At 41.2% G+C, this 17,076-nt stretch overlaps 1 protein-coding gene across 3 annotated transcripts in view; it reads left to right on the forward strand.

Moving 5' to 3' along the window:
• slc39a11 (solute carrier family 39, member 11) overlaps window positions 1-17,076 on the forward strand; it is a 197,089-nt gene that overhangs the window by 164,627 nt on the left and 15,386 nt on the right. For all 3 annotated transcript variants that reach the window (XM_085465569.1, XM_085465568.1, XM_085465570.1), the window contains exon 6: window positions 14,519-14,686. In XM_085465569.1, the coding sequence (XP_085321695.1) occupies window positions 14,519-14,686 (168 nt within the window). The remainder of the gene's footprint in view (window positions 1-14,518; window positions 14,687-17,076) is intronic.

Below are 17,076 nucleotides of genomic sequence, written 5' to 3' on the forward strand. Positions count from 1 at the left end.
GTGGGGGTGGGGCCTCAAGGGCCGGCGGCCGAGTTCACTACCAGGCCTCATGTGAACTTCAAATTATTAAAGAGGACTACTGGTCCTAACCAGTCCAATGAGGATCAAGTGGATAACTAAATGCATATTTAAATGTTGCAAAGCCACAATCTACTCATAAAACACTCACCATGAACTCCTGCACCAAGATGTTGCAATTGTCTTTCACACAGATGCGGAGCACTTTGATGAGGGACTCCGAGCATTAATGTCATCCTTGACTATTATAACAAAGAAAACAGAGATTTGTGAACTTTTCAGTAGCACAGAAGAAAATGATCCCAGACAAAAACTCTTTACTTTTTAAACCAGTCAACATGCAACACCAGCATCTACAAAGCAATATCAAAAATTCCTGTTTGACATCAACTTTATGGATATATAGTTTCCAGAACATATATTTTTAAAAAAAGATAAATTTTTCTCAGTGGGCCAGTAAATGCATGACAAAAAAGAATGGCATCCTTTCAGTGGAATCAGTACTCACAGGTAATAGTTGACTGTTTCAATGGATGTAGCATAAAAATCTTTTACTGACCTAATGCAATACATATACACTTTTTAGTTAAAGAATTTTAAAGTTCTTACTGTCATCATGGCAGCTACATCCTTTAGCTTTGTGTCCTGTTCCCCCAATCACTTTGCAAACACTTTCAGCAGACTGTCAGAGAGAAACTCAGCTCCGTCAGAAACCTTAACTGTAAAGGCATGGTTGGGATGCACTGTGTTGTGTTTACAAGGTTCTATAATAAGGGAAGAAAATTAGTACATGCTGTTACCCTGTCAGACCAGGGGTGTCGCTAATGAGGCTGGGTAAGAGAAAGAGGAGAAGAAGAAAGTAGAGAGTGAGAACAAGATGGAGCTCCGCTGTAAAGCCTAAAATAAAATGTTGAACCCAGACGTCGCCTCCGCTGCCTGATTACACACCCAACAAATTGGCGACGAAGATGAGCGCTTCAGTGCCGAGCCCACCGCCCTTTTTGCAACATGCGGGTGAGCCGCCAATACCGTTTATGACGTGGCGCAAATTCTTTGAGAACTACATGCTAGTGATAAATGCTACGGGAGATGCATGGCCGGAGGCGAGACGACGAGCCGTCTTATTACATTGCTTGGGACCAGAGGGACAACGACTGTTCTACACACTGCCGAATCAAGGTACAACGTTTGCGGAAGCCATGACTGCGCTTGAAAACCACTTTGTCCCTAAAGTGAATGTAGTGGCATGCAGGCACACATTCAGACAGCGAGTTCAGCGGGCTGATGAAACGGTGACCCAGTATGTTGCCGCCCTCAGAGCATTAGCTGTGCCATGTGGTTTTGGAATAATGGAGGGTGAAATGATTCGGGATCAACTTGTTGCTAATGCTAATCTCAGTGTTGTTAAAGAAAAATTGCTGCTGGAGGAGGACCTTACATTGGACAAGGCAGTTACTATTGCATGTCAGGTGGAGGCTGCGGTCAAGAATGCTACACTCCTCTCTGCTGCGCCCACGGCCCAGACTGCGGCAGTACAAGCTGTGGAGGTGAAGGACGCACGTCTTCGGGGAAAAAGAGGAGCGCGACCGGCTCAAGCTCGGGGACCTACATCTAAAGAATGGCACAAAAAGGCAAGTGATAAAGAGCAACAGCGTCATTGTTTCAGATGTGGATCCGAGAAACACCTGGCTAATGATAAAAACTGTCCAGCAGCAACAGTAAAATGTGATAAATGCAACAAAAAAGGGCACTTCGCCAGAGTTTGTAAATCAGCTGTAGCAGTGGTCAGGGAAGTAGTTGTTCCTGAGTTTACAGTTTTATGTGTCGATGATCACAAACTGATGACTGCAGCATGTGATAAGATTACATGCAAAATGAACATTGAAACACCACAGGGAAACTCTCAGGTTCTGGAGTTAATTGTGGATACAGGAGCTTCAGTATCTATCCTCCCAGAAGCCATCTACAAAGAACATTTTGCACCCTGCGCTTTGACTGAACCGAAAGTTAAGCTTGTCACTTATGCAAAAGGTGACTTGCCTGTCATTGGCTGCCTACAGGCTTCAGTGAGGGTTGCAAACAATGACAGAAAAGTGCCAGGATCATTCTTCATAGTTAAAGATGGATCACCGTTGCTGGGGTTGGACTTAATTAAAGCACTTAACATTGATATCATTGCTGGAAAAGTCATCAACAAAGGAGAGGATCCTGCAAGAGGAGCACCAGCCAGTAAACAAACATGCATGGTGAATAACATTGATTCCTCTTCTTCCCATCATCTCGGAGCTGTTAAAGGGTTTATCCACAAAGTTCGAGTGAACAAGACAGTACAGCCGGTTCGCCAAAAACTGCGGCGTCTACCACTCAGCATACGTGAGGAGGTGTCAGCTGAATTGAAACGTCTACTCCAAGCAGGCATCATCGAACCAGTGGATGCAGCTGAATGGGTGAGTCCTCTGGTGGTTGGAAGAAAAAGTAAGGGAGACTTAAGACTTTGTGTGGATCTGCGTGAACCTAACAAGAGTGTGATCATGGACTGTTACCCTCTTCCTCACATGGAGGATTTGTTCGCACAGCTGGCTGGGGCTACACATTTTAGCCAGATTGATTTAAGTTCAGCTTATCACCAACTACCTCTTCACCCTGATAGCCGAAGCCTCACAGCATTCATAACCCATGAAGGACTCTTCCAGTTTACCCGAGTTCCATTTGGACTTGCTTCAGCCCCTTCTGCCTTCCAAAAGATGATGCAAACAGTCCTAAAAGACCAGACAGGAGTACAGAACTACTTGGATGACATAATAGTGTATGGACATTCCAGAGAAGAGCATGATGAACGGTTACAGGCTGTCCTCCAACGCCTGAAGGATGTCGGTCTGCAGATCAACTTCAACAAAAGTTCATTTGGACAGACATCTATTCCGTTCTTGGGACACGTCATTTCCAAGGATGGCCTGAGCCCCAGCCCAGACCACCTGACTGCCATTGCCAAAGCCCCTGCACCAAAGGACATGGCTGCTCTTCGTTCCTTCTTAGGCTTGACTTCGTGGTTCAGCAAATTCCTAGCAAACTATGCAACTGTGGTTGAACCACTCCGTGAGTTACTTCGGACAAGCCAGACGGCTGAACTTCAATGGACTGATACAGCAAATGAAAGCTTCAACAAACTGAAGGAAATGCTACTAAAAAGCCCAGCACTGGCAATCTTCAACCCAAATCTGCCAACGTTCATCACCACTGATGCGTCAGATTATGGTCTTGGAGCTGTTCTGACCCAGATCAACTCAAACAATGAGGAACGTGCTGTTGCTTTTGGCTCCCGCACCCTGTCCCCAGCCGAGAGGAAATATTCAACAATTGAAAAAGAAGCCCTCGCCTGCGTATGGGCCGTTGAAAGATGGAGGACGTACATATGGGGACGCAGATTTACTCTGAGAACTGATCACCAGGCCCTCACCACCCTGTTAAGTACTAAGGGGATGAACAGAGCTGGCATGAGGATAGCACGTTGGTCAGCCAGACTGATGTGTTTCCAGTATGACTTAGAGTACCGTCCAGGAAGCCAAAATGTTATAGCTGACTGTATGTCCCGTGTTCCCCTGCATACCACAAACACAAGTGAAGACTCTGAACAGGACTTAATTACAGAGATTGCTGAAATTTCTCCTCAGCTAACAGCGCTTCCACTGGCTGACTTCAAAGCAGAATGTGAAGACTGTCCTGAATTAACAAAACTAAGACAGATCGTTCTTTCGGGCTGGCCGAAAGTAAGAAAATCCTTACCAGATGATGTCAAACCCTACTTCCTGGTCCGACATGAACTGGCAGCAGAGTCACCGCTGATATTTAGAGGAACACGGCTGATTGTTCCTAAATCTCTGCGAGGAAAAGTAGTGCACCTAGGCCATGAAGGACATCAAGGCATGGTCCGAACCAAACAACGCCTGAGAGATCTATATTGGTGGCCAAACATGGATGAACTGGTCCACGAAATATTGTCCACATGCACAACCTGCCAATCGTGTGACAAGACTGCAGCTGTTTCACCTGCACCGTTACAACCCATCAAATTCCCAGAGGGTCCGTTTCAACATGTTGCTGTCGACATTGTTGGTCCGTTTGAACAAGGAACCTATGACTGCAGGTTTGCCATCACACTAGTTGACTATTTCAGTAAGTGGCCTGAAGTCGCATTCACACCAAACGCCTCAACTGCGACAGTGATTGCATTCCTGACTTCCATTTTCGCCCGTGAAGGAAACCCTTATGAAATTACAACTGATAATGGTCCGCAGTTCACCTCAGCTGCCTTTGCTGAGTTTCTCGCTGAAAGGGGCATAAAACACATCAGGACAAGCGTCTATCATCCTCAAGCAAATGGATGTGTGGAGCGCTTTAATAGAGTACTGAAGGACTCCATACAGACAGCACAAGCTACTCAGCGACCATGGAAAACTGTGGTTACAGAACTGCTTCAAAGTTATCGAGCGACTCCCCACGCGACAACCGGTGAGTCCCCTTTCCAGCTCCTCAGAGGAAGAGCCATGCGGACTAAACTCAACATTCTGCCACCACCAAAGGATGCTGGACAATATGACCACATCAGATCCAAAGTGACATTGACACAGAAAAGAAGTGCACTTTATACAGACAGAAAGAGAGGTGCTGAACCTACTAAAGTGACTGTGGGTGCATCAGTGAGAGTACGAAAGCCATTCCATGTGGGAAAAGGAGAGCCACAATACACCAAGCCGCTGGAGGTACAGCAGCAGACGGGTGAGAGTTCTTTCATCCTCAGCGATGGGAGAAGATGGAATGCAGCACGTCTCTCACTTGTCCCAGAGAACTCAAAACACACACAAAGAGCTGATACAGAGACAGAAAACATCAGCTCAGCACAGACTGCTACACGTCCCACACTGCAGAGGGACAGACAACCACCAAGATGGACAAAAGACTTTGTTATGAAATAGTTCAGAGGTACAAAGAAAGGAGAAATATGCAGATGTGAGAAATGACTGTGAAGGGAAAGTGCATTTGAGTTTCATTAGTTATCTTTAATTCCAGCTGTGACTTCTGATAAGCTGAGAAGAGGGCACATGGTTGTTACTGTTGATTCAGGGTTGATCCGGGGCACGTTTACTTTGCCATTACAGTTCTTTTATCAGGATATATATATAATACTATTCTGAAGTTACTAATTCCCTCAAAAGTAAAAGGCTGTCGAATGTTTCATGTTGTGCTACAAGGGAAAGAGTATTATTTGAGAAAAGGGGGAGATGTTGTGTTTACAAGGTTCTATAATAAGGGAAGAAAATTAGTACATGCTGTTACCCTGTCAGACCAGGGGTGTCGCTAATGAGGCTGGGTAAGAGAAAGAGGAGAAGAAGAAAGTAGAGAGTGAGAACAAGATGGAGCTCCGCTGTAAAGCCTAAAATAAAGTGTTGAACCCAGACGTCGCCTCCGCTGCCTGATTACACACCCAACACACTGGAATGCTTCATTTTATCTGAAATGACATAAAATTATTTTGAAATAACAGCAGGCACTGTGCTTGGTTAATCAGTAATGTTTTGTTGAATAAAAACTGTGTTTCCAGATCTTATGGGATTAAAAAAATCCAAAGATGTTTGTTTCTGATTTGCAACCCAAGAACCCACAAGTTACAACCTCATTTTAGTTCAAGTGTGCATTAATGTGAGTCCAGTAATCACCTTTCTGACAATACATACAGGTATAAGTTAAACCTATGGCAGATTTTGGATTTCTCAGTTGTATTAATAGGGTGGTCTATTTGTGTATGCATGCACCTAATAATTATACAAAACCTATTATAATTAAGTTACAGAAACCTTAAGCGAAAATAGAATATACTTTCTTACCATAACACCTTGAACCCACAATCCATCAGCTGACTCCTGGTGAAATGCAGAATAGAGGTCATCTCTCAATGTGCAGCAAAAAAAACAAAAACAAAAGGACAGCAGGTGAGGGCAGGAGGGGTAGGGATGTAAGCTAGCATAATGCCGCTGATGATATTAGCTAAAGCTGTTCAATGTCCAAAATCTCACTAACACCACGGTGCAGTAAATACACAATGTAACTGAAGAGTCAGTTGGCAAATCTATTCACACAGAAAACCAAATTATGTTATGAGTGCCTCATAATTAGGTTTAATGTGATATTACGGCTCTTGTGCCAAAGACAAATTCAAATGAAAAAGCGCCAATTCTTTGACAACAGATAAAACAGCAAATAAGCTAACGGCTCTTTTTTAGCATGTTACAAGGCGACACTCTAGACGTTTAACTACATTTGGCTGAAATATGGTAAATATTAATTCAAAAAATCAAGAAATACCAAAAACGTAGAGTTGGCTGCTCGACTTGACTGAGATGGATGCCTTTTTGAACCACGATCGAAAGCCCGCGAGATGAAATCACGCGTGGTTTCACGAGATTTAACGTTGCTATCTTATTGACTTACTTCACCTGAACATGATATGAACAATTTAATACACCCTTTCTGCATATCATGTAGTTTTTACACTATATAGTTACATTTATCTTTAAAACATGAGGTAATTGGGTTAAATACATGCAAGATGCTTACATAAATCCAAGAGATGGCCAGTCCCTTTTTTTCAGTGTACAAAGACAAGGCCGTCCACCTAAACTCACAGGCCGAACAAGGAGGGCGCTGATCAGAAATGCAGCCAAGAGGCCCATGGTGACTCTGGACGAGCTGCAGAGATCTACAGCTCAGGTGGGGGAATCTGTCCATAGGACAACTATTAGTCGTGCACTGCACAAAGTTGGCCTTTATGGAAGAGTGGCAAGAAGAAAGGCATTGTTAACAGAAAACCAGAAGAAGTCCCGTTTGCAGTTTGCCACAAGCCATGTGGGGACACAGCAAACATGTGGAAGAAGGTGCTCTGGTCAGATGAGACCAAAATGCAAAACGCTATGTGTGGAAAACTAACACTGCACATCACTCTGAACACACCGTCCCCACTGTCAGATATGGTGGTGGCAGCATCATGCTCTGGGGGTGCTTCTCTTCAGCAGGGACAGGGAAGCTGGTCAGAGTTGATGGGAAGATGGATGGAGCCAAATACAGGGCGATCTTGGAAGAAAACCTCTTGGGTTCTGCAAAAGACTTGAGACTGGGGCGGAGGTTCACCTTCCAGCAGGACAACGACCCTAAACATAAAAAGATCTGAAAACTGCTGTTCACAAACACTGTCCATCTAATCTGACTGAGCTGGAGCTGTTTTGCAAAGAAGAATGGGCAAAGATTTCAGTCTCTAGATGTGCAAAGCTGGTAGAGACATTCCCTAAAAGACTGGCAGCTGTAATTGCAGCAAAAGGTGGTTCTACAGTATTGACTCAGGGGGCTGAATAATTATGCACACCCCACTTTGCAGTTATTTATTTGTAAAAAATGTTTGGAATCATGTATCAAGCCACTGTATTTACCAAATCTATCTACTGCGCCAGATTGGAGTCTATATTTGTTTTAATTTGCCCCAAGTTGCTGCAATTCTGCAAGCTACTTTGTCACCCTCCTGCACCCCAACTCCACCTATCATGCTGCTTCACCCTGATTTAATCTTCTCTGTGTTGTAACTGGCTCTGGAGTGTGATGCGCAGCTGCTGCTCTTCCAGTTTCTGGCTTTTCATGTATGCACATGGACAGAGTCTGGCTTCACACTATTCAGCTTAAGCCCTTTAACCACAAGGACAACATAGCTATTTGTAGATACTGCATAGAGGACGACGCAAATCTGAATCAGAATCTGATTGCCACGTTGCAGGATGAAGAGACCGAGTCACAGCGTGTGTGTGTGTGAGAGAGAGAGAGAGGAAAGATGAATATGTGCTAATTAATGCATTACTGCATCTAAATAATAATAATCACAATTTGTAGGATATTCTGTTTTCTAGTGTATGTCATATGTGTATACTGTATGTCTTTGTGTGTTAATATCAGTATTTACATTGGAGTTAGTAATGCCAGTAATTTAGTCTGCTGTCTCACTAATGGAAGGTTGTCAGAGACCTGTGTGAGACCTGTTAGCTTGTGTTATAGATAAGAGAAACCCAAACAGAGACACTGACTTGGTGCAAAACTCAACACATATTTTATTGAAGATGCTGATTTTACAAAAGCAAAAGGCCAAGAAGCTTAACAGTCTATATATGAAAAATGCATGAAAGACCAACAACAGAAAGCATAAATAGACAGGGGACTATAAAGCAGTGAGAGTAGCACAGGGGGCTGGGAAATGACTCAAGGTACGTAGACTATCTGACAAAGACTGAGGAAAAAAATAACAAAATAAACCAAATTTTAAAAAAAAATACATGGCACAGAAAGATCCACATCTCAGAAAATTCTTAACACAAAACAACTCATCTGTGACGTTTCACTAAGAGAAATGAAGCGTGCTTTCCACACAACTAGCTGACCTGACCTGACCTCTATGTTTCTGGCCGGTTTGTCCTCCTGCTGTTTCTTTGTCTTTCATTGTTTATCTTTTCTGTCTATATCTCTACTTCTTTATAATGTCTGTAATGTATTTAACAGTAGCCCAAAGCTATAAAACCAATGAAAATAGAGTTCAAAATCTATGTGCTGATTCACATTTTTCAAAACTGCCCAGTGTGTCAGATTGGAGTGTGTTCCAATCTGTTTTGCAAGCAATTTTAAATCCCTTTCATTGTTCTGGAAGCACAATGAAAGCATGGAAGCATATGATATAATATAATCCTAAAACAGGGCCTTGTACTCGCTGACCATATATAAGATTTACAAGATTACTAACAGATTTTAATTAGCATATGCTTTTATATTTGTTACTTGCTCTTATACCACAAAACTTTGCTGGTGTTGCTTCTTAATGAACAAGGCAATTGTAATTTCATCCACACTACATAGACTTCTAATTAAAGTTAGATCTTCTTGTATCTTAATGAAGGGGCAGCAGTGCTGATGCATCTTTCGGCATCATTTGTATAAGTAAAAGCACAGTAATGCTATCCAGCATCTTTCCTGTTACACACAGTGACACGCAGCAGCAAGGCATTATCACAGTGGTTGGTTGTACTATAGTCATGTTTATGTGACCACCTTTCATGATGGTTGATTTTATGTGAAGATGAATCAGACGATATCCTGGATATGTTGTAAGAGGTGTTACAGGCCAGTGACTTGAGCAACAATGAGCAATATTTAAATTAGTATGGAGGGTTTCCTCTAGATACTTGCAATGCACATCATTGCTTCTCTTGTGACAGTTTATCAAGCAAGCAAGTAAATGAACTATATAGTTTTCGCAGTGTTAGCAGATACATCCCGAAAAGGCCAAAAGTGTTATTCGGTAGTGCAAATGTGTGGCGTGTCCGAGTGAGAAGTAAAGAACAGCCGATGGCTAAAGCAAACCATTATGGACTGATATTCAGACAGCATGAGAGGCTGCTCACTGCCATAATGAAGACCTCTCAGGCCCTGTGTTAACCTGCCCAATTGTGTTGTCAGTTTTCTTTTGTGCCTCTTACAATGTGTTGTTATTTTGATTGGCTGTCATTGCGTTTCTTTTAATTTGATTCTCTGTGTCGCGCTCGAAGATTATTTCCACTGATCACTGTACCATTTTCAGGTTATTTCAGAGTAAAATTGTTATAAGATGTGAGACGCTGCACTATACAAAAAAAGGTTTCAATCAGGTGTGTCAGCTGCTTTTCACAAAAATGAATCATAAATAGAGCGAGAGAGAGAGAAAGAAAGTGAGCGTTCATTCAGCTTTTTATTTCCAGCAGCAAGATCAAAACCCCCGAGGAAAAACTAAGACCTTCAATGTGAGGTGCCGGTGCTTTGTTCACTTCTGCAAATTGAGGCTTCTTTTGAAATGCCACAGATTTGACAAACAGTTGCTGTCAAATTGTGTATCTTATCGATCTGATACGCTCCTCTCCCTCACCTCTCCAAACAGCTGTTTTTGTTTTCTCATCTCAGTCATCCTCTCTCCCGTCTCCCCTCCTGTCCTCGAATGATGAGAACAGCAGATATGTTTTGGAATGACTTGACTACAGTGACATGTTATGCTGTGCTAAGTTGCGCCTCAGAAATACTTGTTGCCATAACGGGTGTGACCAAAATCTTTGAAAGCCACTTAGCTAACCCAGCTTGCTCCTTGAAGACCCACACTCTTCATTAACTTGGCATGGAGCAGCAGATGAGGCAGTGGCACCGTCACGTCCTGACTCATCTGCTGCTACAGCAACAGGAGGCAACTCTTCCTACCTCCGGATGAAAACTGTGACAAACCGTGTAGTCTCTCTTTTTTTTCTCAGTCTCAGGATTCTGTCACACAACATGTGCCCAAGCCAAGTAGTCTCAGATCTGCTGCCTGAATGACAAACAGGAGACCCAAAACGTAACATTCCTGGAATATTGTATTACTTTCTGGGACTCCACGGGAGAGAAGGAGGTTTTTCCTTTCTAGCCATAGCTGTTTATATAAATGTCAGTATTTGCAGATGTATAGCATCGATAAGTACTATCTAATTTTTATTATTGTGTTGTTTTATGATGCTGTTGTTGTCACCACACGGGGTAGCAGGCACGTGGGCAGACAGTTTGGACACCCAACTTTTGTGAACACGAGAACAAGGTGACGTGAAATTTTCAAACGGATACCGTAACATCTGTGGTATCATAGGTGTGCATCTACCAAAAATCTTGGATGAGTTTGAATCTTGCTCAAGTTTTCTGAAAATCTTGTGAATGTGGTAACTCGAGAAGTAACTCACCGAGGATTTTCACATTTATACGATGGAGTACATACATTTGCAGCAATAGGAGGCTGATGGACAGCACTGGTGGCTAAACAGCCAATTTTTAGAACATTTCCTGCTTCACTATCTCCAACTTGGCAAAAACCTTTATGGTACAGTTTGAACATATAGAATCAGTGCTGTGAAATTTTAGCTGTGTATTGTGTATCCAGCCCTTCCACTTATCCTGATAAGGATAAGTGGAAGAGGATGGATGGATATCAGTATGGTATATGGAGATTTTATAGCAGCCATTATTATGTTCAAAGTTTCCTACCATAAATGTTTTTGGAAATCGGAGATGTTCATGAAGAAGGCTTGATGGATTTAAGGCGGAATGACAAATTTGCTTCACAGTTCAAATCAGGCGTGAAAGTTTCTTTAGCATCATCATGCAAAAATGGCGCCCCCTGTCTACTTGTTAGCTGTGCAAGCAACAAGTCTAAAAACTGTGATGATTTATAGACTTTTACAACATCTGTAATGATGACTGAACATTCGTTTACTATGGCTATAATCAGGTCAGATTTTCAGTGCTGTATTTGCTTTCTTTATGAATCCTTTTGTGGCTGCAATAGTATTCAAAGTTTTGGCCTTCAGGAAACAACTGCCTCTGCTGCTACAGGCTTTTTGTGTACAATCTTGAAAAAGTGAAATGTTCACAAAATAAACTGCATTTCGTGGTTGGTTGGTGTTTTTTTTTGTTTTTTTTTTTTACTAGGACAGCAGGCATTTCTGTGGAGCAGCGAGTCTTTTTATTTTCACTTCATTCAAGTCCAATAATGGCAGGTCAACGTGTGTGTCCTTGTGGAGAACAGTCCTTTCTAAGGGAATACTGATGAAAAGTATATCTGCATACTCTCAGTCACCAGGCACCTTTATGCCCTTAGTTAGCAAGTAACCTTGAGAGATATTTATCCACGATGTATTCTTCCACCTGCCTCATTCTTTTTTCTTTTTTTTTAACTCTGTCTCAAACTGTAAATAGCTAAATTTTAAAGGGGTACAATCTGACAGGATCCCTATTGAACGTACAAAGGGTCATTTCATGGTTTCTTCTTTGGTAGACCAAATGAGCTAAAAGACTGATACAAAGAGTGATTATGTTGGTCAGAATAGGTTCTGGTTAAATATTTTATTAAAGACAGTGAGCCCTATCAGTATCAAGGCCATGAATGGCAATCAGAGGGCTGATGAAAGCAGCTACTAGCAAATTTAGGGGTTCGAATGCCAGTCACATCCGTAACCATGTATTCATTCATGTTCGCCACTACCAACCCTAATAGGTTTACTCATATCTTTCTTTTTGTGTGAAGTTTAATTAATTAAATACACACACAGTCAAAAGTTTGGCCACACACATCAAGGAAGTATCTCAACTAAGGACAAAACTAGAAATGGCTTATTTAGTGTCCAAAGTGGATTTTTGGTATTTGAGTTATTTTTTTATAGATGCGATTGAGAGAAGCAGCTTCTGGCCAACAAACCAGACATAGTTGTGTTTAACAAGGAGCAGAAAAAGAAAAAAGACTTGAGTAGAAACTTTCAGAGTATACACCCTGTCTAATATACATATATGTATTGAATCATAACATTTAGAGTAGAAGAGAAGATTATCTTTATTAAGACAATTATCTTGTGGCACTTGTGCATATTTGGGTATTTGTGTTCAGCTAAAAAATGTTTTTTTTTAAATCATGAAAATTTCCAGTAGTCAAATAGTTTGGGAAGTTAAATGGGTGAGAAATACACAGCGAATTTCCCTTCTGCTTGGCTGAGGTTGTTACAGAGAGTGCACTGCAAGCTAAAGTCCAGATTGTTTGACCTTTACTCACCAATAATTGCAATTTACAGCCCCCTACATAGTAAGAACAAGACACTTGGAACACATTAATAGAGGTCAATTGCTTGTGTTCAGCAATGTAGGTGAAAAAAAAAAGAGACCGATGCAGGGATGGGGAGGGCGGCCGAGACTAAACACTGCAAACTGAATTATCCACTCGAGGGCATCTCTCATGGCATTTCACGAGAAGAGCAGGGAGGGGTTTTGGTAATTTAAACCATTCCTAGTGCATCTACAGCGCCTCTGCTTCTAGACAGTCTCCTTTGATTGGAAACCTATAAAATATTAAAAGCATTGCACCATTTAGTCAGCTAATCATCATTATGTTCATGCTGTACCCAACATTTTTCAGCTGTTTGATGGCGTCTGTCCATTTTGGGCTTATTTTGGTTTTTTTATAACAACATAATGTAATTTGCTCCGTCTGCGTAACCTTCATCAGGAGTTTTGTGCAAATTAAATTGTCTTGGGCCATAACTTTGGTTTATGACACTGACAGATGTTGTATTGCTGGTAATTGGACTGATATGCGACAAATCCTGAGCATTTTTCTTTTAATGAAAGTTTTACTTTTCATCTGTCAGCCTGTAAATACAAATTTGGTGACTGACGTGCTAATCAGGCTTGAAGCAGCCAGCCAAGGCAGATGATCTTCTCTGTAATAAACCCATTTGTCATTTAAGTTGTCCTTTGATCTTGTGGGTAATTGCTTCCTATGTGTCGCGCATCACCGCAAGTTTTCGTTGAATAACAGAAAACTAAGTGCATGTTCACGTGAGTCACAATTATAAGGATTCTGTGTTTGAAACGTTGACATTCAGACTCACATAAGCGCTGATTGGCATTTCAAAGACCTTAATTAGCCTGATTAATGTAGTTCTGAGTGTCTTTATAGGATGCACCTCTTGACACCTTTGTTCTATTGAAATCAAGGATCAACTCTACAGCAGATTTGTTGTAAATCCAAGCGACCATCTGAGTGTTATATAAACAAGGCTTCAACGTGTGACTGAAATCAAGAAAGAGCTGTGAATGCTGACTCCCAATCCTTCTCTACCAACCCTACCTATTCTTTATGATCGTAGTCAAAGATAGGGTTAAAATCTGCTGCCATATGCCATAATTAGGAGTATCATTTAAGCCATATCAGGAAGGATGAGGGCTGCGGTCGACCCTGCCACTATGAAATGGATGAATAATGAAAAATAAGAGGGAACAATGAAGAAGCCGAATGTTAATGAGGAAACCCTCCCTTCCTACTTTTACACGTCCTCACGCCTCGCTGATTGCTGGACAAGGTTTCCTCAAAGTTTTTTGTTTCAGGAAAAGTCACAAGAATAGCCACAGTCAAAGAGAAGGGTGTCTGGCGCTGTGGGGCAATCCACCAAGCAATTAAAGCCAGCCTGCGGTCAAAAAGTACTTAAACAAGTCTCCCAGCCATGTTTGGAAGCAACACTTGTAGGCAGGTTGAAAGATTGTAATCCCAGTGTGCATGTCGGTGTTTCTTAAAAAAGGGATTCTTTGAGTTCTTCTGAGTTTTTTATTTATTTATGTGCTAAACTTTTAATAATTGCAATTCCACCAAATTCTATTGGGTTCAGCTCTGGCTCGGGAGGTGCACCAATCTGGAGGTTGGTAGTTAGACCCTCGGCTGAAAACCAATCAGTCCATCTGTTTCTGGTAATTAAAGGGCTTTGCAGTAAACACATAGAATTCAAATGAATCCTGTGTTAATGGGTGGATGTGGCCTGCAGTGTGAAAGTACTTTGAGTGGTGAAAAAGAAGTGCTGTCTAATGTTTGTTATCCTCTGTTAAACAGATAAAATTGAGAATGGAGACGTCTACCAGAGAAGGAAAGGACTTCCTTCGAGCAACTCGGATGGACATGAAACAGGAAGTAAACAACAGGAAGTGGCTGAACAGAGAGGCAGCAGCTGGCGGCGAGTTCTTCTCCTCATCCTAGCCATCACTATCCACAACATCCCGGGTGAGTACAAACCACAGGACATGAAGTTTTGCTTGGGAACGTAAATTGAATTCAAACAATACGGCTTCTTTTTTAATGATCAAGAGTGTTTTTCTTTGTTGTGGGGCAAAAACACATTTTAGCTATAACCTTCCATCAATGTAAACAGACTGAATGCCTGCACTCACTGATAAATACTCTTCGCCTTTATTGTGGTTTATATCTGCAAAACGGTTGTTATTTTTTTCCCTCCACAACAAAGACGACGACTATGTATCGGTTATTTCTTTTCTAGGGGTGTTAAATTGAATTCAAATAAGCAGTCTTCTTCTTTATCAGTTCGTGCCAGCACTATGTCTGTTTTTCTCTTTTTGCTACAACTGTGCATCCAATACATTGTTTAAGATCTGGAACTTAATTGAATACCCAGAATACAATCTTTGCTTTTCATTGAGTGACTGTTACAGTCATTTTTGTGGCTCTGGTTTGAGTTCCTGAATGAATATGTGCCTGCAGGAATATGTATGTGAACAACATCAGCTGTGACCTGGAAGCAAAGCTTTCTGTAACAGGCAGCGCAGCACCTAGAAGCTTCTGCTCAGGTTTTCTTGTTGACTCTAAGTGATGAAAAAATATTTTATTATGATGATGAAATGTTTTCCTAAATCATGAGCAATAGTTGCACCACAGAACTTTTACAGGGCTGACTAAGCACCCGCTAATGATGCTAATGATAAACGATAGTTAAGGGCAGTAATAAATTTGGGTTCATGTTGCTCTTGACCTTGCTGTCAACTGAGCTTGAAAACTTTGTCTAAAATTCATTTGGCAGTTTGATTTAACTTGGACTTTTCAGTATGGCAACGATATTATTTGGTTGTTTCAACAGTCCACCAGTTTAGTAAAGACTGAAATAAATAAATAGTTATTGGATATGGATATTTTGGCGTGCTTTCAGAAGACTTCACTTGTAATGCCACCGGGATGGTTGAAAAACAATGCTGTTTAATTTGAAACATCTTGATCGTCGCATTCATGCCAACTTTGAATTTTAGGCGACATGATACAAAGATACTAATGTATCATGGTATTAGCCTGCTAGTAGTAGCATATGGCAGCATATAGTCCAGCTTCACTGGTTGTTGTATTAGTGGCACCATTGAGCCTTTTTTTAAGTGTAGCCAGTGACTGAAAAGTTCTTCAGTTGTTTGGGTCATGACTAAATAATTACTATATAGCAGCATGCTAATCTAAGTGGTAAACTTTATCAGCACAATTAATCATTGTCCAATACTGTGATCATCCACAGTGGATTAACGTAATCACATGACATTTTTAGCTAATACAGTAATATAATGAATTACTGGAATAAATGCAGTCATTATATACAATCATGTTACCTGCACTATAAAGTTTTTTCATTTATCTGTCAGATGATTGGACAGAAAGAAAAAAACAAAAACAAAAAGCAAACATCAAATGTGCCTTTTTCTTCTGACACTAGAAAATGTAAACTTTGAAAAGTAATTGTACTGTGCTGCTAACATCTTTTTTTTACATGCAGCTCTGTGTTAAATACAAAGCTAGCAAAGAATCCAGGGTGATGTTAAAGCTGAGTGTATGCTAACCAGAACCTGGTCAGATTTCCAAAGCAAAGCCGTTCCTTCCTTTAAAGGACCTTGAAAAGCTTATCCACGCATTTATTACATCCAGCTTGGACTACTGTAACTCCCTCTACTCGGGCCTCCAACACTCCTCTCTTTCCCGGCTCCAGTTAATTCAAAATGCAGCTGCGCGTCTTTTAACAGGTACGAGAATTCATGAACACATAACTCCAATTTTAGCCAAATTACATTGGCTCCCTGTTAAATATCGTATAGATTTTAAAATTCTTTTGTTCACTTTTAATATTTTGAATAATTTAGCGCCCAGTTATCTTTCTGATTTACTCCATTCATACAATCCCAACAGAGCACTTAGATCGTCCAACCACAGGCTCCTAGCACAACCTAGGACTCGAATGAAGTCGAGAGGCGACCGGGCCTTTGCATCCGTGGCACCCAGACTCTGGAATAACTGCTGAGTCTATCCAGTCTTTTAAATTACGTCTTAAAACTTATTTTTTTACTTTGGCTTTTGATTCTGTCTAGTTGGCTGTTTTAGCTTGTTGCGTTGTTACCTATTGTTTGTTGTCCTCTTTTATTGTTTGTTTTAACTGTCTCATGTTTTTATTGACTGTGAAGCACTATGGTCAACACTGTTGTTTTAATATGTGCTATATAAATAAATTTTGATTTGATTTGATTTGATCTTCAACAGGCAATGCTGAAGATCATTGAATAACTCGTTAGTACTTTATGTTACTGTATTGAGTAACAATGACAAGCAGTCAGGCCTGTAACACCGCAGCC

This window comes from Copadichromis virginalis, linkage group LG8 (assembly GCF_057382275.1).
Source record: "Copadichromis virginalis isolate Kocher_CV1m ecotype Utaka linkage group LG8, C_Virginalis_male_GT1.1, whole genome shotgun sequence".
Taxonomy (NCBI): domain Eukaryota; kingdom Metazoa; phylum Chordata; class Actinopteri; order Cichliformes; family Cichlidae; genus Copadichromis; species Copadichromis virginalis.